Genomic DNA, 19,492 nt, shown 5'->3' with positions numbered 1-19,492 from the left:
TGAACAGTACATCCAAGTTGACCTTTACTAGAGTCTACTGTAACTCGGGATATGTGGACTTCTTTTCCTGATTTTTCCCCAGTAATTATATTCGCCTTAATTATGTTGTTACATAATTCCGTAACAATAAGACAGGTCCTATTACACATCCCTTCTGAAATATTTAAGTTAAGTAAAAGCATAACTATCGTCTTTTTTCTTTATTTTTAAGTCATGTGGTAGTAATGTCAATTGAATGTCTGTTCCAGATCAACCCGCATATTTTTCTCAAAGGAAACATGTATGAAAATCTTCCAAAGACAACCTTTTTATTGATAAATCGAATGTTTCATGGCGGTTGCTTCAGGGTTGAACTGGTAAACACTGTCGGAAATAACCTCCAGCAACTAAAATTTTTCCACCAAATAGTAGGTTTGGATTTGCAATGGACTGCAACAACTGATCCATATTTTGTAAGCCATACTTAGGAAGAATGGGTGCTTCATCAAGTAGAAAAACATCTATTTGAGCTAATTCTAAGCCTCTGCTTGAACCAGGTTTTATACAGGAAACAGAAACTGAGGAAAGCGGAACTGTCAAGCCGAAGGTCTTGTGTGTTGTTAGTCCAAATGACAATAAAGTTGCTGCTACTCCTGTGTAAGCCATACATCGTACTTTGTAATTTTTTCCACATAGAATGTGATGCATGGTCTTGTAAACAAATTTTTTACCGGTACAACCAGATCCATGTATGAAAAAATATTTTTTTCCAAAATAATTGGGATCATTGACAGCCAGTAAAATATTGTCAATAATTTCAAGCTGTTTTTCTTGCAAAAGCCGATACATACTATCTTCAGTAACAGATGACTCACTAGAATTTGGAAATTCCAAGCTTTGGAGATACAACCAGGTCCATGTATGAAAAAATATTTTTTTCCAAAATAATTGGGATCATTGACAGCCAGTAAAATATTGTCAATAATTTCAAGCTGTTTTCCTTGCAAAAGCCGATACATACTATCTTCAGTAACAGCTGACTCTCTAGAATTTGGAAATTCCAAGCTTTGGTCATTTTCATAGGTCTCAATGTTGTCCATGCCGTATCGTTCCACCCAAAAACTAAAATTTCGACCTTCTATTGCCATCTTATTTAACTTGTATGCAATAATACGATAAGTACACTTTACTGCAAGATCTTTAGGTAGATTATTTCGTCTTGCATGCAAAATGAAATCCTCTGCCAACTGATTTTTGAATCTTTCCCAAAGAGCTTTTGGATCTGCAGGATTACCAAAAACAAGAATATGTGTGAAGAGAATTCACATTACAGAAGGGATTTTGGATAGCGCTGACTCTTCTAGGACATCGAACCACTGTTTATCATCGAATTCAAGGCCATGAGCCAGGCATGCTTCTTTTGCATTCTTCACATCATACAAAAGTCCTCGTAAATAGAAGCACTCGGGAATAAGCTGCAAAATTTACGTTGTGAATTCGTCCAATGACACGTAATCGACAGATTCTGCGTTCCTATGTGCTGGTATTGCCATTCCATCTACAGTGTTAGTGCATTTGACAATAATAGAGAAATTCCTTCTTTTTCACTTGTTTCAGCACCTTGTAATGTTGAAAAAACGCTTCCAACATTGAACCTTGTTGTTCAATGTCTACCAAATCTTCCTTGACTTAGATGTTATTTTGCATCAGATAACTTCCTGGCAAATGAATATATTTAAACATTTGAAAAGATGGCTCTTTTTATGGATATTGTAACTAAATAGTCGCCAGCATGCTTCATTCTGTGTAATGCAGCGTCCTTCTACATAGGTTCCTGCTTCATTGTAAACGATGCACCGTTTATTTTTAACGATCTTGATTGAAGCACAATCATGTCCCCTGTAGATGTATTTATATAGATATTTTACCGGGCCTTTATTCCCTACATATTCGACATTTATATGACATGTAGTTACTCATGAGCAACTCAGCGATTATTAAAATATGTTTGATAAACAGCACGGTCATGTGAAAATTTTTCTCTATTCATTTCGTCTAATTTGGAATCATAACATTGTCGACACTTTGGTTTTTCAGCATCCGCTAGAGATATGACTGAATTGTACTGCTTTGAAAAACCGAAGCGGTACTGGAATCTTCCATTTTGATCAATCATAATTTGCATTTGGGATTAGGTTCCCACATGGATTATCAGTCATCCACTTTAAAACTAATTCTCTTAATAGTGGATCACTAGAATTTGGGATTTCAGCTGAAATAAGATTATCAAATTCAACTGGATTATAGATTAGATCCTGAGGACCCATGGTCAATAGCAAATGCATATATGATAGTCCACGTTCTTGAAATTCAATCGTATACGGATATGCTGCCACCTTTCCAAATATGCTTATGTGGCAAATGCATAACAGCAAATACATATGCGGTAGTCCACGTTTTTGAAATTCAATCGTACACATATATGCTGCCACCTTTCCAAATATCTGATCCTTATCAATATCATTGATTATTTCGTCAAATTTCAGTTTAGCAATTCGAGTAATGACATCGGGACGATCTTGAGGGGACTGCTCTATAATAGAGTTATCATCAAGTTTAATACTTGCTGCTTCTTTAAATTCAGGCATTTGAGGCCTGCAAGTCACAGCTATAAAGATATCTTGGGGTCCGAGGCGACGAAAAACAGCCAAGGCGTCTTCAAATTGTTCAACAAAGTAGCGTGTTGATCCGACGAATGATGACGGTAGTACAGCTTTTTCACCAACGAATGCATCCTTTTTTGAGGCTAAGTCTTTAAGAACTCGTGTAACACCTACGTAGTTTTCACACATAATAGTCTTCCGGTTGAATTTTATCCAACCAATACGATCAACGAGGTACTGTTGGAAAAGTCTTCCACCAAAATGCAAAGCATTAAAACCAATCCTACGCATATGAGGTGTTACAGCTTGCACAGAAAGGCTTTTCGCATGTTCAGGTCGAAAAGCGATACGATTCCTTGCTAATTCAAGCCGTGTTATATGTGGACGACTTACATAAGGTGTTTGAAGTAGCATACCCCTTGAATATCCTGACGTTCCAGCTGAATAGAACATTGGGTAGGTAAAGGGCTCCACACGATGGTCGGTATTTTTTTAAATGATAAGATTTTTGCCATGTTGTTTTACAACCATATCATTTGGTGGAAAACTATGGTCAGCATTAAGATTAAGCACAGCGCATACTTCATTACATGTGAGAGGGTTAAGCAGCCTATAATCGACACCATCTGACAAAGTAAAAATAAGCTGCATGTTTGGAGGCTGTTGTCCCAATGAAACAGCAAGTTGATTTGAATCATCCTCCAGTTCTCGTATTTTTTCGTAACCTTTGGCTAGTAGTTTGAATCCCTCAGTATTTCTTCCAAGAGATTCATTAGATTTTGAGAGATCCAATAATTTAAAGGATGTGCGAGGCGTTTCTTAACAGCTTCATTGGGGTCTAAAAAGTACATTTGGCCATATGAAGGTGGCTTAATTTCACCTTCAGTAGTTTGTGACGGATGTGCCGCTAAATTGATTTTGTGATAAATTTGTCCAGCTACTTTAAAGCTAAATATACTCTATTTATGGTTTGACCATCGCTTACATTGAATGAAGCTAGAACAAAATACGAGTTCAAGTCTCGAATACGTTTATGAAACTTTTCACAGAGCAAGTGACGTCCTAAAAAAAGGCAAACCAATTCATTTGGAAATTGAGGTGGTGACATTGCAATTCGACCATGCAAGCAGCAATCTCAAAACGAATTACCTTTGTTTCCTACTTTTTCCTCCGGAAAATGGAGGGCTCCACAGTGAATACAAGCACCTTTGAAGGGTCCCAAAGATTTATATGTAACATTTACTGAATTTATGGCATCTTTATACGTATGTACTTGGTTTTGTGCCACATGTTATTACGACACCACTGTTCTTCTAACCGCGTGTATCTTTGCTCTTCTTTTTCATTTTTGATACGCTCTAATTCTCAGTTTCATTTATCTTCTAACCGCGTGTGCCCTTGCTGTTCGTTTTCATACGCTCTAATTCTCGTTTTCGTTTATCTTTCAACTGCGCGTGTCTTTGCTGTTCGTTTTCATTTTTCATTCGCTCTAATTCTCGTTTTCGTTCATCTTCAAACCGCGCGTGTGTTTTCTGTTCATTTTCATTTTTCATATGCTCTAATTCTCATTTTCGTTTATCTTCTAATCGCTAGTGCCTTTGCTGTTCATTTTCATTTTTCATACGCTCTAATTCTCGTTTTCGTTTATCTTCTAACCGCGTGTGTCTACTGTTCATTTTCATTTTTCATGCACTCTAATTCTCGTTTTCGTTTATTTTTTAACCGCGCGTTTCTTTTCTGTACATTTTTCATACGCTCTAATTAACGTTTTCATTAATCTTCTAACCGCGTGTGTCTTTGCTGTTCATTTTCATTTTGCATGCACTCTAATTCTCATTTTCGTTTATCTTCTAACCGCGCGTGTCTTTGCTGTTCATTTTCATTTTTCATACGCTCTAATTCTCGTTTTCATTTGTCTTCTAACCGCATGTGTCTTTGCTGTTCATTTTCCTTTTTCTTGCCCTCCAATTCTCGTTTTCGTTTGTCTTCTAACTGCGCGTGTCTTGTCTGTTCATTTACATTTTTTATACGCTCTAATTCTCGTTTTCGTTTATCTTCTTAGCGCGTGTGTCTTTGCTGTTCATTTTCATTTTTCATACGCTTTAATTCTCGTTTTCGTTTATCTTCTAACCGCGCGTGTCTTCGCTGTTCATTTTCGACACGTTTTTGGATTTTGATTACTTAGGATACTTTAACAATGGCCTTTCTTTACCTGCCCGTATTGGTGTTCTCGCAACTGATGGTCCAGGTTGTCAATTTTCACATCTTAGCACCTTTGATAGTTTAAGTGTTGGTTCCACAGAATCATCATTTATAGCAAATGCAACTGCAAATTGACTCTATTTTCTAGGACCGTTAGTTCGTTACAATAACCCTTAAGAAAAAAAAACAACAACAACAACAACAATACAAACATGGATCTGTGATTATTCTTTCTCGAAAATTCAAAATTATGCATTTTTGAAGAAATGGGCTTGGAGCTTATACCCCCCCCCCGGGGTTTTTGATATGCTGAGCTTACCGTTTTGCCTGTCGTTCATTGAATCGTTGACTTTTAGTTCGAATTGACCGATTTTTGTTTCTAGTTTTTAATCTTTCCTTGTTATCTATTGATTTTTGACGAGAAACACAAGGTCAGCAAAATCCAGTTACAAAACCCTGTCCTTAAATATCAGATAATTGTCCTTTTTCTACTGTATATAAATTGCGGTCACCTGCATTTCAAAGGCATTAACATCTTTTTGAATCTAATGGTAAAAAATAAATCGGCTTTACATTTAGTCCACGAAGACAGAGTGTGATTTTCAAAACCAGCGCATACGCTTCCCATTTTCTGCACAGGTTGACCATAAGGCGGCTATATCTTAAGAATCGTGTTCACAAATTAAAGAAAACGAATCCCACCTTGTCTCAGTTCATGTATAAGATGATTAGAAGAGTCCATAGTCATACCCACCTCTTCTTAGCATCCTTATTGCTTCACTTTTCCTACAAGATAACTGAAAAAATTCACGCCTGTAAACGCAAACTGCTTCAAATCGAAGATAAATAAGGAAAATAAAATGGTTTTCTACTTATGCCTCATTAGTGATATTTGCCTTATTTACTTTAATGCTCAAAAATGAAGGATCTTTACTACTGATATCTGTCAATTAAGATAGGCCCATATAAGCCACTATACCAATTAAGGTGGCCTTTTAGCTGTTATAAGAGCTTCAATATACCTGTTTCACTGGCATTGAGTCGCTTAAGCGTTAAATGTAAACTAAACTAGGTAAAACTAGATAGGTAGAGCAATGATTATGGTTATGTTACTAACAAGTTGAATGAGCTGGTTACTTTTTGAGTTACTGAGTGCACTAGATTACATAGAAATGAAAATATGAAGTCAGAGAAGCTTGAGTAGAGAACATAAACAATATGAACCCCAGATGTCATTACAAGGGCAGGTTATAAAATGTAGGCAAAAAGGCAAACCTTCGTATGAGTTTTCTCTCCCAAGAAAAATGTCTGGGAAACAAATTTGAGAGGAGAGGCATCTCCAAATAAAAACAAACGTGTAATATATATATATATATATATATATATATATATATATATATATATATATATATATATATATATATATATATATATGTGTGTGTAATTACAGCCAGGGTTGGGGATGGAAATCAAACAGACTCATTAAAACTGGGTACTCTACAAGCCTGCTTCTGTGCTGTAGGGTCTTAAAGATCGAAAGGCAGCCGAGAATTTGAACCAATTCGACATTCAAACACTCAACAGAGTTTAAAAACTGAATTTTAAAGTAGCAAGGGACTACTTTTGTATATAAGGTAATGGTTAAAGAAAGAAAAACGAGCATAAATGGGTTTTTTAAAGGCCAAATGAAAATACTGATAAAACACAACAAAGCGAATATTTTTAGGGGACAAACGCCTCTCTTCTTCGTGGCGAAACGAAAAAAGATATTTAATGAGAGTGTCGAAGAAAAAACCAACAAAATAAAACGCGGAAAGTCAATGTGAAAAACCAAAAAATTAAAAGATGAACAAAATTCAATAAAAGCCAAAAATTAAAAGAATTAAAACCAAATACCTAACAACCATAAAAGTGAGCCATTCACCAATATCCACGATTGGCAAAAAATCCAAAAATTTGAACCACCATCGACAGATACTAGTGAATAACTGAGAACAGTATCCGTCGATGGCAAAGTGGCTCGATATCGTGTTTGCTTATCCACCATTTGGCGAAGAAAATTCTTAGACACACAAGGCGAGAAAGGCTAGTTCACTGTAATAGATGCTGAAAGGTCAAGACCATTAACTCACTATATAGCGGGGAAGTTGAAGACACCGATGATCATCAGATACGCAGTTCAACATTGCTCATAAGTCCATTATATTCATTGTAGTTTCTACTCCTTATTCACATTCTTCGAGGCAGGGTGCACTAGGGCTTGTGTACACACCCAACGGCGATATTTTTCGTGGAGACATATCATCAAGTGATACACATTCATAAAAGCCATAACAGATCATAGTATCAGTGACTATCAGGCTAGTTTTTGCACTGAACGTACTACTAACCAGACTTTTGTAGCAAGGGAACTCAGAGAAAGGTACCTTCATGTGGCAAGGAAATCCTGGACCCATTTATTGATTTCAGGCTGGATTTTGATCTATGACTTGACTTATGTCCCATCCGTCCTTGAAGGTTGTTTTGGGGCCTCTTCTTTAACCAGTTCATTAATATGCCTCCTGTAGGTGCTTCTGTTGTCGGCCAGCCGGCAGAGTTGTGGCAGGTTGAAGGGTGAGAAATTTTTTTTCCATCTCTTAGGAGGGTGACCTCTGGGGCGAGAACCGTGTACTCGTCCATCGAAGGTTATCTTCGGGAGACGAGTGCTAGCCATGCGTTGGGTATGTCCAAGCCATTTGAGTTGTTGTAGTTTTATTTTGTCCAGTATTGTAAATTTGACTTTCAGATTATGGAGAAGCTTGGAGTTGGAGATTCTGTCGTGGTAGGTGATACCAGCGATGTGTCGTAGGGATTTGGTTTCAAAGGCAGCTAGGCGGCATTGATCGTCTGTTTTTAGCGTCCAGGATTCACAGGTATAGATGGCGATCGGAATAATGATGGAGTAGAAGAGTCTCGTTTTGAGAGTTGTTGTTAAGTTCTTATTCCTCCAGATGGGCATCAGAGCTTTAAAACTGGAGTTCGCAAGTGTCAGGCGTCTCTTGATGTCTTTGAGTTGGATGTTAGCAGAAGTAAGTAAGCTCCCGAGGTAGGTGAAGCCTTCCATCCACTCAATGGTATCTCCACCAAGCTGAAGGCTGAGATTTACCTGGGAATCGAACTTGCGTGAGCAAAGCATGGGTTTCATTTTTTAAGGTGTTCATGGCCGTCCTAAAGAGGTTGTTGGACGAATGAACACTTTTAGCCTGAAATTGTTGATCTTGAAGGGACCCGGCTATAAGGTCTATGTCATAAGCATATGCTAGTTTGTCTATCACCACTCCTCCGACAAGGGCGCCGGGTTGGTTGTCTGTGAGTGACAGGGCTGCAGTTAGGAAGAGATTTAACAGCTACGGTGATATTAGGCAACCTTGAAGTACTCCGGTAGAGGTTTTGAAGCTCTCGGTCATGACTCGGCTACTGAACTTCTTATACATGTCTTTGATCAGCGAGATCAGGTTGGATGGGATGTCAAAGTGAAGAAGGATGTGCCATAGACCTTCTCTCAATATCCGATCAAAAGCTTGTTTAAAGTCTATGAAAAGGTGGTATATGCTGCGGCCAGGTTCGCTATACTTTTCCATGATCGGCCGAACAGTGAATATCTGATAAATTGTTGATCTATTAGGTCGGAAGCCGGCTTGGTATTCCGGAATGACCATTGAGGAAATGGCTCGTATACGCCCGAGTATGACTCTGGTGAGGATTTTTACTGCGTGGCTGGTAAGACTTACTGGGCGGTAGTTGTTGCAGACAGCTTTAGAGCCTTTCTTATGCAGGGGGATTATCGTGGCTTCGCACAAGGGTGAGGGGAAGTGACATTTTTCCCAAGCAGCTGTGGCAATTTTGTGGTAAAGGTCAAGGAGTGGTTTGCAGTTTACTTTCAGTAGTTCGGGCTGGATTCCATCGGGGCCGAAAGCGTTGTTTGTTCTCAAGTCTCTGATAGCTGCTTCTATTTCAGAGTGAAGAGGGGGAGGACTTGAATCTGTAGAGGTTATGGGGAAAGTGTCGAGAATTGTTGGGTCTGGGTGGATGTCCAGATTCAGTTTATTTTTAAAATGGTTTTTCCATTGAGAGCGGATTCCGTCTGTGGATTGTATTTGGTTTCCATGTTCGTCGAGAAGGGAACACGCTTTGATTTCCTTTTTTTTGGCCAATTCCCGCACTCTTCTATACATGTAGTGGGGGTCTCCTTTCTTGGAGGCCGATTCACATTGATCACACGTTTCTTTAATAAAAGCACGATGAGCACCGTCTGATGGTTTTCTCTACAGCTCGTTTGAGTTGCTTGTATCGGTCCCTACTTTCTTTATCTTGCTTGTTCGTGATTTGGCACTTTTCGTCGCAGAGGGAGATGATCTCGTCTGTTATCCAAGGTTTCTGAATGTTTTTTTTTGGGTACCCAGTGTGGAATTTATACACTGCATAATATCAAAACATTTTTACAATTATTCCTATGGCCGTTTTCAGCCCCAGCAGGCCGAATTGAGGAGTTTGCTACACAACTGGGTGCCCTGCGACTGCAAAGCTGGACACTCTCCCTATAAATCTTTTTGGATGCCATATTGACTATTAACGGTGTGAACATCGACAACCCTACAGATGTCAACCATCTCGACAAGAAATCAGAAACTGAGTCCAGTCTAGAGGCCAAAATTTTGAACTTGAATCTGCTGCAAGTAGATTCGGCATGTGTCTAAACCAAAAGAAGACCTAAACTATACGCACCACAATAGATCCAAACCCGTTCCCTGTTCATATTACATTAAGTGACATTAGAAGCTATTTCAGTGACCGGGTTCATCTATCTAGGGAGCCTACTATCATTAGACAACCATTGTCCTAACGACTTAAGAGAATTGCCTTGGAAAGTACGAGCTTTAAATAGTCAATCGCTTAAAAACAAGCACACATCGATATAACTGAAAATACCACTCTTTAGTCCGGTAATTATCCGTGTTTTCATATGCACCTGCGAAACGTCGACGCCAAAGGTTGAAGACGAACACAAAATCTTGGCCGTAGACACAATGCTTTCCACCGTGCAAATAGATAACGTATCATTCATGATAAAGTCTCAATTGAATATTCTAGAAAATAACTGAAGCAAGAACCATAATAGTTCAAAAAGTGCAAGCATAGCAACTAAAGTGGTTGGGTCACATACATCGAATGAAGAAATCGTGCTTGTCAAATTTGTTTCCGACGGAAGGTTCCACCGCACACACAATCATGGAACACCTAGGAAGAGATGGCGTGATAAATTTGGAAGCGACCTCTTATGCCTTCTGAAAAAGCAGACGACCAGAAATTATTGGAGGCTGACCCATAAGTGTATTATAGAGATGGCCCTCACACGGCCCAAAAGGGATATCTGGGACCTAAGTCAGGTCATATTTTGAATGCTGTGATTTAGCCAATTTTTTTTCTTCTTCGCTTTTTCTATTTCTAGACTGTATATATTATGTAGAACCTGAATTTTATGCATTTGTTTTCAATTATAACTTCAGATTGTAATCTCAACTTGTAATACTTTAAGGCAAAATCTAGAAGGCTCGTAATATAAAAAATATATGCAAGGAAAATAATTTAAACAAGTTTACTTATCAAAATAAATTTACACTGGCACTAAACTTCTAATTGGTGGTCTCACCATAATCTTGGGTAGGCCCGGTAAAGTTAAGCCTATTACAGTCTTGGGTTTTGGTTCGACACTAGTAACTTTCAATTTCTTAGGATTTCTTATTTTTCTTCCATGAATCCCCGTCTTTCGATGCCATAGGCCAGAACAAGGACGATTACCTAGCAAACGATTGGCTTGCGCACTACCAATTGGAATTGACGAGTATTCAGGATTCGAAACTTGACCTGGAAGAGGAAATTGTTGGTAAAGGCAGAAGACATTTAAGAGAAACGACTTCAATCACTTTTATAAACTAATTTCACGTGCTCTACAGTAGGACAATAACCTAGTTATATGTTAATTAGCTTTTTTATATATCATAATTGGTTAAATGACGTTTTACAATAAATTTTCACCTTTCATGTTAATGCATGGCTTTTTCATTCAGGAATATGATCGATTGACTCCTTGACTAATCTTAGAAGTCATGACAAGCGTATTTCAAGAAAGAGCACTGTTTGGAAATGAACGCTTTAATGAGGCCCAGTCTACTTAAGCCACATAAGATGTCTCTTATTCCGATCGTTTCTAAGCAATTTATGGCTTTTCTATGCAGTCACAAGGCCTATTGATTCCTTTGACATTTATATTGAGAAAACAATGAGAATAAAACTGACATGCAGTACCGACCGCTTGGCCAAAGCTTTCTTATTAGTCATACGCTAAATTAATATTAGTATGAATTCCTCCATAGATCCAAAGAATGTAGGACAGTGGTTTCCAAAATATTGAGCATATACTCGTATATATATATATATATATATATATATATATATATATATATATATATATATATATATATATATATATATATATATATATATATATATATATATATATATATATATATATATATATATATATATATATATATATATATATAGTATATATATATATATATATATATATATATATATATATATATATATATATATATATATATATATATATATATATATATATATATATATATATGTGTGTGTGTGTGTGTGTGTGTGTGTGTGTGTGTGTGTGTGTGTGTGTGTATGTGTGTGTGTGTGTGTGTGTGGAGTGTGTGTGTATATATATATATATATATATATATATATATATATATATATCAGCATGCCTAAGACTCTAGGGAGGCATGCCTTCCAAAAACTAACCTGACAAGTATGTGTCCAATAAGAGAGTCATTCATACTCCTGCCATTTACCCGTGCCCCAGCCATTTAAACATTTGCCTCTCAATTACTTGGACTATCTATCTTGGCTTTTCTCTGTCTACATTTACCCAGCCCAGTCTTGATGCAACCTATTGCCCAAAATACTTGATAAATTCAATTCAAAATCAACGGTATATATATATATATATTTATGTGTGTGTGTTAGTTTATTTTCTTCCTAATGAAAGAAGGCCAGAGATCAAATAATTCAATTCATCTCAAGCACCGCTCATAGAAAGTTTGATAACATGGAATTATGCCATACTCCATAGCCGTCAGCTTTATTGGATACACGGCCTAGAGCAGCAGCTCATTTGTATGGACTGCATTTATGTTTAGGGACAAACACCAGTATTGCCTATGAGACATAGAGTCTAAATAAATATCCCTTCAATAGTTTTCAAAATTTTTGCTTGATAAAGTTTTGCCCTGTAATATCTTGCGGGCCACAATTCCGGGGGAGGATGCTGTGTCGTGGCGCATTCGCTCAAATGTGCATATAATCTATATAAAATTAGCGGTCAATTTAGTGTGTATTTTAAAACATCATTAAACTGAATTGATTCATATGTGGCTTGATAAAATTAGGCAAATCAGCTATTATGGAGGAGCGTCATTAGATCTTTGCGTAAGCGAGAGGGGTGTGTGTGTGTGCTGAAGACTCAAGAGCCTTTAGACAGTTATAAAAAGATTATTTCGGGGGGGGGGGAGGGCTTCAAAATTAAACTCATCTCCTTTCATTCGCGAGAGCATTTTTGGACTAAGCCTGTAACATGGATGATATAGGGTGATACTAAATCCCCTATCGCATAATAGCTATTCTGTGTAACATACGAGATAATATTCTTATGTTTAGTGGCACCAGGGAATATCTTTTGGGGACCGCCAGGAAAGGGATGGGGCAAGTGCTACCATGAACTTTCTTTTATTGAAATTTAAATGGGAATATTTCTCATTTTCCTAATTATACATATATTTTTTCGTCTTGTTTTTGCCGATTGACTTTCTGGCCGGACTCCTTGGGAAACATCCATATAGAAGAAATGACTTCTTTGAAGAACTCACCTTGAATGCTGTGGAAAATATGACACTATAACTCATTTTTGATACTTTAGGCCCTCTTCCTTCCAAATAAAGATTTGGGACGGGCTATTCTTAAGGATGATTATCATTCTTGAAGTATTGTTGTACAACTATTAAACTTGAATGTAAAAAGAGGGTTAAATGAGGGAGTAGCAATCTCTCTCAAATTTAAGAGAGCCTTGGATCAAACCGTTGGCAGTTAAAAAAGTTAAATAAGAGTTACCATTGTCAATAGAAGCCAAAACCCTAAAAAAAAAGAAATTTTAGTTATGATATTTACAGCAATAAAAAATCTATTATTTATGCTGATTCTAAATATGTAAAGTGTAATAATTTTCAAGTTTCGCTTCAAAAGCTATTGGCAGGTGAAAATATGTATAATTTTAGAAATAGGAATTAGGCTCCCCAAAAACCGATTTTGCCTTTATGGAAATTATGCAATAAAATACAGAACCCTAAAAGAGGTATGGAAAAAATATCACTTTTTGCTGAGAGGAATCGTTCGGTATGAGGCCATCCGTAGTCTGTAGCCCACGATTATCAGAAGAGAGTTCATTCGAATAGGTATTCAAAGCTCTAGTGCTCTTTTCGAGTAACAAAAGAGATTACTACTACTACTAACAACTCAATGCAGCACCAAGCTGCCTGAGGCCAACACAGCTACGCATGCTTTTCATCCATTCCAATCTATTCAAAGGCTCCCTCTTTACACCCTCCCAAGGAGATCCAATATCCCTTAAATCCTTCCTTGCGACATCTCCCCACCCTGTTTGGGGACAACTTGCTTTTCGTTTGGCCCTAGATGGCTAGCCAGGACCATCTTTGGCAATCTGTCATACCTTCATTTGCAGAACGGGTCCTAGCCATCTCAGCCTTTTTCTTATTATAGCCCTAGAAAGCGGGATTGAGCTAAATTTTTCGTATAGCTTACTGTTTGAAATAAGGTCAGTCAGACGGGTACCCAAAACGAAGTGTAGACAAAGTCTACACAAACTCAAAACCCCTATGCCTTCCCAAGGCCAGAACATAATTTGTACTTTAGTGACAAAAAAAAATATATTTCTAGTTTTATAGCTTTGATAAATCAAAGAATATTAACACCCTGATTAATAAATATCAGTTTACGCATTTTAAACTGACAATGCACATTCATTTGTATTTTTTTCGGTAGAGTGCGAATTATATTACGGCCTTGGGAAGGCATAGGGGTTTTGAGCCCAACTTATATTAATTTCTGCTCGTTTTGAGTTTGACTCGGTTATTTATTGTAATTTCTGTTCGTTTTGGGTTTCATTTATTTATCGATGCGCGTTTGTGGTAGTTTCACGGTTGGTAGATTATTTGATTTGATTTTTGCTCATTTTTGTTCAATGGAGCTCTTTGCTTTTCTTTAAAAAAATTATTTTGTGGAAAAAGTTTTTTTAATTAATTTCTGCTCGTTTTATATTGAAATAGTCTTTTCAGGGAAAAAGAAAATAATGCTATAGTTTGGCCTGCTATTTGTATGCTGGAGAAAAATTTGTAGCAATTTTTAACAACATACACCCCCTTAAAAATCTGGACACAAATAGTAGTGTTTAATTTAGTTTCATACCTCCTCTAGTTGACCTGAAATGGAAAACTTGACACAAATCGCAAAAAAATCTTTTTACTTTCTTTGATAGCTTGGACACACTTATGCTATTTTGATTTGGTTAAATTTTAAGAGCAGAAGCAGCCCCGAAAGTTTGAACATAATACCCCCAGTCGTTCTTGGGATACTGCTGAGATGTCTTATTGGGAATTAGCGTTAACACAATGTATTTTGCTTTAATCTTAAGGCAACATTTGGAATTTTAACATGAAGGAAAATAAGAGGGTGAACGTGGGAGGGGGATTAGTTGTACACTAATCAATTTTGACTATTAAAAAGGGCATTGGCTCATTCTATTTTCAATCAAATGAGCCCTTTTCGAAGTTCCTACGACAACTCCTTCGATACAAAGTGCCGTGGTCTAAACAACAACAACAACAAAATAATACATTATACCCATATCGATCTTTACTGTAAAAATTTCAAGCCTTCCAATCACTTTCGACTATTAAAAAGGCACTAGCCCGTTCATTTTCCAATCAAATCAGCCCACAACTTTCAACAACGTTAAACAAGATGGCTATCTCAAAATTTTGATTGGATGTGTCTGGGGAAATGGTGGGCGTGAGAGGGGTGTTAGTCTTTCTCCAATCACTCAACTATTAAAAAAGGCACTAGCCCTTTCAATTTCCAATCAAATGAGCCCTTTTGAAGTTTCTACGACAACGCTTTCAATAAATACCTTATATGCCCCAATAAATACCTTATATGCCCTATCCTCCCAGTGAGGATGACATCCTCCCCAGCTGGGAGGATGTCATCCTCACAGACCTAATTTCCAGAACTTTTTACTACGTTGAACAAAATGTCTATCTGAAAATTTTGATTGGATGTGTTTGGGGGAATGGTGGGCGTGAGAGGGGATTAGTTACCGTCCAATCACTTTCAACTATTAAAAGGGCACTAGCCCTCTCAATTTCCAATTGAATGAGCCCCTTTTGAAGATTTTACGACAACTCTATCATTAAAAACCTTAAATGCCCCCAGGGCATAACTTACAACCTTTGCCCTGGAGACTCTGGGTGTTTTGTCATCCTTAAATACATAATTTCCAGAACTTTCAACTAAGTTGAACAAAATGGCTATCTCTAAACTTTGATTGAATGTGTTTGGGGAAATGGTGGGCGTGAGAGGTGGACTCTCCACTCACTTTCGACTATTAAAAAGGGCAATTTCAATTTCTAATCAAATGAGCCCCTTTTGAAATTTCTAAGACAACTTTCTATATAAACCTTATATACCCCCAGGGCATAACTTACAACCCTTGCACTGAAGGTTCTGATGGGGTTATCATCCTAAAAGACCTAATTTCCAGAACCTTCGACTACGTCGAACAAAATGGATATCTCAAAATTTTGATTGGATGTTTTTGGGGGAAATGGAGGGCGTGAGAGGGGGGTTAGTTGCCCTTCAATCACTTTTGACTATCGAAAGCACACTAGTCCTTTCAATTTTCAATTGAATGAGCCCTTTATTATGTTTTTACAGCATCACCTTCTATAAAAACCTTACCTGCTCCGATGGCAAAATTTAAAGCCCTTGGCCTGAGGGTTGTGGGGGGGACGGGTTGTCATCCTGAAACACCTGATTTTCAAAACTTTCAACTGCGTTGAATAAAATGGATGTTTAAAAATTTTGATTGGATGTGTTTGGGGAAAAGGCCGGCGTGAGAGGGGGGTTAGTTGCCCTAAGATCACTTTCGACTATTAAAAAGGGCACTAGCCCTTTGAATGCCCAATCGAATGAGCCCTTTTTCAAGTTTCTACGACAAAGATTTCAATAAAAACCTTATAAGCCCCAGGGCATAACTTATAACCCTTGCCCTAAGTTTCTACAACAACACGTTCTATAAAAACTTTATATGCCCCCATGGCATAACTTAAAACCCTTGTCCTGAGGGCTGTGAGGGGGTTGTCATCCCCAAAGACCTAATTTACAGAACTTAAATCTACGTTGAATAAAATGGCTATCTCAAAATTTTGAATGGATGTGTTTGGGCAACATGTGGGCGTGAGAAGGGGGTTAGTTGCCCTCCAATCACTTTCGACTATTAAAAAGGGCACTAACCCTTTGAATTTCAAATCGAATGAGCCTTTTTTGAAGTTCCTACGACAACGCCTTCTATAAAAACCTTATATGCCCCAAGGGCAGAACTTACAACTCTCGCCCCGAGGGTTGTAGGGGAGTGGCCTCCTCAAAAACATATTTTCTATCTGGAAATCAACTACGCTGAACAAAATGGCTATCTCAAAATTTTGATTGGATGTGTTTGGGGGAATGATGGGTGTGGGGAAGGGGGGCCTAGTTGCCCTCCAATCACTTTCGACCATTAAAAAGGATACTAGCCCTTTGAATTTCCAATCGAATGAGCCCTTTTTCGAGTCTCTATAACAAAGATTTCGATAAAAACTTATATGCCCCCAGGGCATAACTTATAACCCTTGCCCTGAAGACTGTGGGGGAGTGTCCTGCAAAATAATTTCCTGATCTTTAACTGCGTGAAAGAAAATGGCTATCTCAAAATTTTGATTGGATGTGTTTGGGGAAATGGTGGGCGTGGAAGGGGTGTTAGTTGCCTTCCAATTACTTTCGACTATTAAAAAGGGCACTAGCCATTTCAATTTCTAATTGAATGAGCCCTTTATGAAGTTTCTACGACAACACGTTCTTTAAAATTTTATATGCCCCCAGGGCCTAACTTAAAACCCTTGTCCTGAGGGCTGTGAGGGGTCGTCATCCTCAAAGACCTAATTTACAGAACTTAAAACTACGTTGAATAAAATGGCTATTCCAAAAACTGTATTAGGTGTGTTTGGGGAAAATGTGGGCATGAGAAGGGGGTTAGTTGTCCTCCAGTAACTTCCGGCTATTAAAAAGGGCACTAGCCCTTTGAATTTCAAATCGAATGAGCCTTTTTTGAAGTTTCTACGACAACGCCTTTTCTAAAAACTTTGTATGTCCCCAGGGCATAACTTACAACCCTTGCCCCAAGGGTTGTGGGAGAGTGTCCTCCTCAAAAACATATTTTCTATCTGGAAATCAACTACGCTAAACTAAATGGCTATCTAAAAATTTTGATTGGATGTGTTTGGGTGAATGATGGACGTGGGGGGGCTAGTTGCCCTCCAATCACTTTCGATTATTAAAAAGGGCACTAGCCCTTTGAATTTCCAATCAAATGAGCCTTTTTTGAAGTTTCTACGACAACGCCTTCTATAAAAACCTTATATACCCCCAGGGCATAACTTAAAAGGAGTGGCCTCCTCAAAAACATGTTTTCTATCTGGAAATCAACTACGCTGAACAAAATAGCTATCTCAAAATTTTGATTGGATGTGTTTGGGGGAATGATGGGTGTGGGGAAGGGGGGCCTAGTTGCCCTCCAATCACTTTCGACTATTAAAAAAGGGCACTAGCCCTTTGAATTTTCAATCGAATGAGCCCTTTTTCAAGTTTCTACGACAAAGATTTCAATAACAGCCTTATATGCCACAAGGCATAACTTATTACCCTTGCCCTGAAGACTGTGGGAGGAGTGTCCTGCTCAAAGATATAATTTCCTGAACTTTAAAGTGCGTGAAACAAAATGCCTATCTAAAAATTTTGATTGGATATGTATGGGGAAATGGTGGGCGTGGAAGGGGTGTTAGTTGCCTGCCAAACACTTTCGACTATTATAAAGGGTACTAGCCATTTCAATTTTCAATCGAATGAGCCCTTTTTGAAGTATCTACGAAGACACGTTCTATAATAACCTTATATGCCCCCCAGGGCATAACTTAAAACCCTTGCCGTGAGGGCTGTGGGGGAGTGTCCTCCTCAAAACATAATTTCTATCTGGAAATCCACAGCACTGAACAAAATGGCTATATAAAAATTTTTATTAGATGTGTTTGGGGAAAAGGTGGGCGAAAGAGGGGGCTAGTTGCCCTCAGATCACTTTCTAATATTAAAAAGGGCACTAGCCCTTTTTGAAGTATCTACGAAGACACGTTCTATAATAACCTTATATGCCCCCCAGGGCATAACTTACAACCCTTGTCTTGAGGGCTGTGGGGGAGTCTTCTCCTTAAAAACATAATTTCTATCTAGGAATCAAATACGCTGAAAAAGATAGCTATCTTAAAATTTTGATTGGATGTGTTTGGGGAACTGGCGGGCGTGAAATGGCTGTTAGTTGCGTCCCAATCACTTTAGACCCTTAAAAAGGGCACTAGAAAACTGTATTTCCAATCGAATAAGCCCCCTTTGAAGTTCCTACGACGACCCCTTCCATATGAAGTGCCTCTAGGGGAAAAAAAAACTTTGGAGCCGTATGGCCTTTACTGCGTGGAACAAAATGGCTATCTCAAAATTTTGATTGGATGTGTTTGGGGAAATGGTGGGCGTGGAAGGGGTGTTAGTTGCCTTCCAATTACTTTCGACTATTATAAAGGGCACTAGCCATTTTAATTTCTAATCGAATGAGCCCTTTTTGAAGTTTCTACGACAACGCGTTCTATAAAAACCTTATATGCCCCCAGGGTATAACTTAAAACCCTTGCCCTTAGGGCTTTGAGGGGGTTGTCATCCTCAAACACATAATTTCCAGAACTCAAAACTCCGTTGAACAAACAGGCTATCTCAAACTTTTGATTGAATGTGGTTGGGAAAATGATAGGCGTGAGAGGGGGGTTAGTTGCCCTCCAATCATTTTCGATTATTAAAAAGGACACTAGCCCTTTGAATTTCAAGTCGAATTATCCTTTTTGAAGTTTCTACGACAACACCTTCTATAAAAACCTTACATGCCCCCAGGGCATAACTTACAACCCTTGCCCCGAGAGTTGTGGGAGTGTCTTCCTCAAAAACATATTTTCTATTTTAAAATCAAGTACGCTGAACAAAATGACAATCTCATAATTTTTATTGTATGTGTTTTGGGTAATGATGGACGTGGGGGGGGGGGGCTATTGTGCTTCCAGTAACGTCCGCCACTTAAAAATGGGACTATCCCTTTGAATTTACAA

The 19,492-nt window shown here is 38.1% G+C and overlaps 1 protein-coding gene across 1 annotated transcript in view; it reads right to left on the bottom strand.

Annotated features, from left to right (window-relative positions):
* Positions 1 to 10,465: 10,465 nt before the first annotated feature.
* mRpL2 (mitochondrial ribosomal protein L2) overlaps positions 10,466 to 19,492 on the bottom strand; it is a 35,766-nt gene continuing 26,739 nt past the window's right edge. Inside the window, exon 5 of the mRNA XM_089107157.1 lies at positions 10,466 to 10,748. Within this exon, the coding sequence (XP_088963283.1) occupies positions 10,498 to 10,748 (251 nt within the window). The 3' untranslated portion in view covers positions 10,466 to 10,497. The remainder of the gene's footprint in view (positions 10,749 to 19,492) is intronic.

Source organism: Artemia sp. Qi Xiang Cuo, chromosome 21 (assembly GCF_049724085.1).
Source record: "Artemia sp. Qi Xiang Cuo chromosome 21, ASM4972408v1, whole genome shotgun sequence".
In the NCBI taxonomy this organism is placed as follows: Eukaryota; Metazoa; Arthropoda; class Branchiopoda; order Anostraca; family Artemiidae; genus Artemia; species Artemia sp. Qi Xiang Cuo.
The sequence above is the reverse complement of the archived record's forward strand: the minus strand, read 5'-3'. Positions and strand labels throughout refer to the sequence as shown.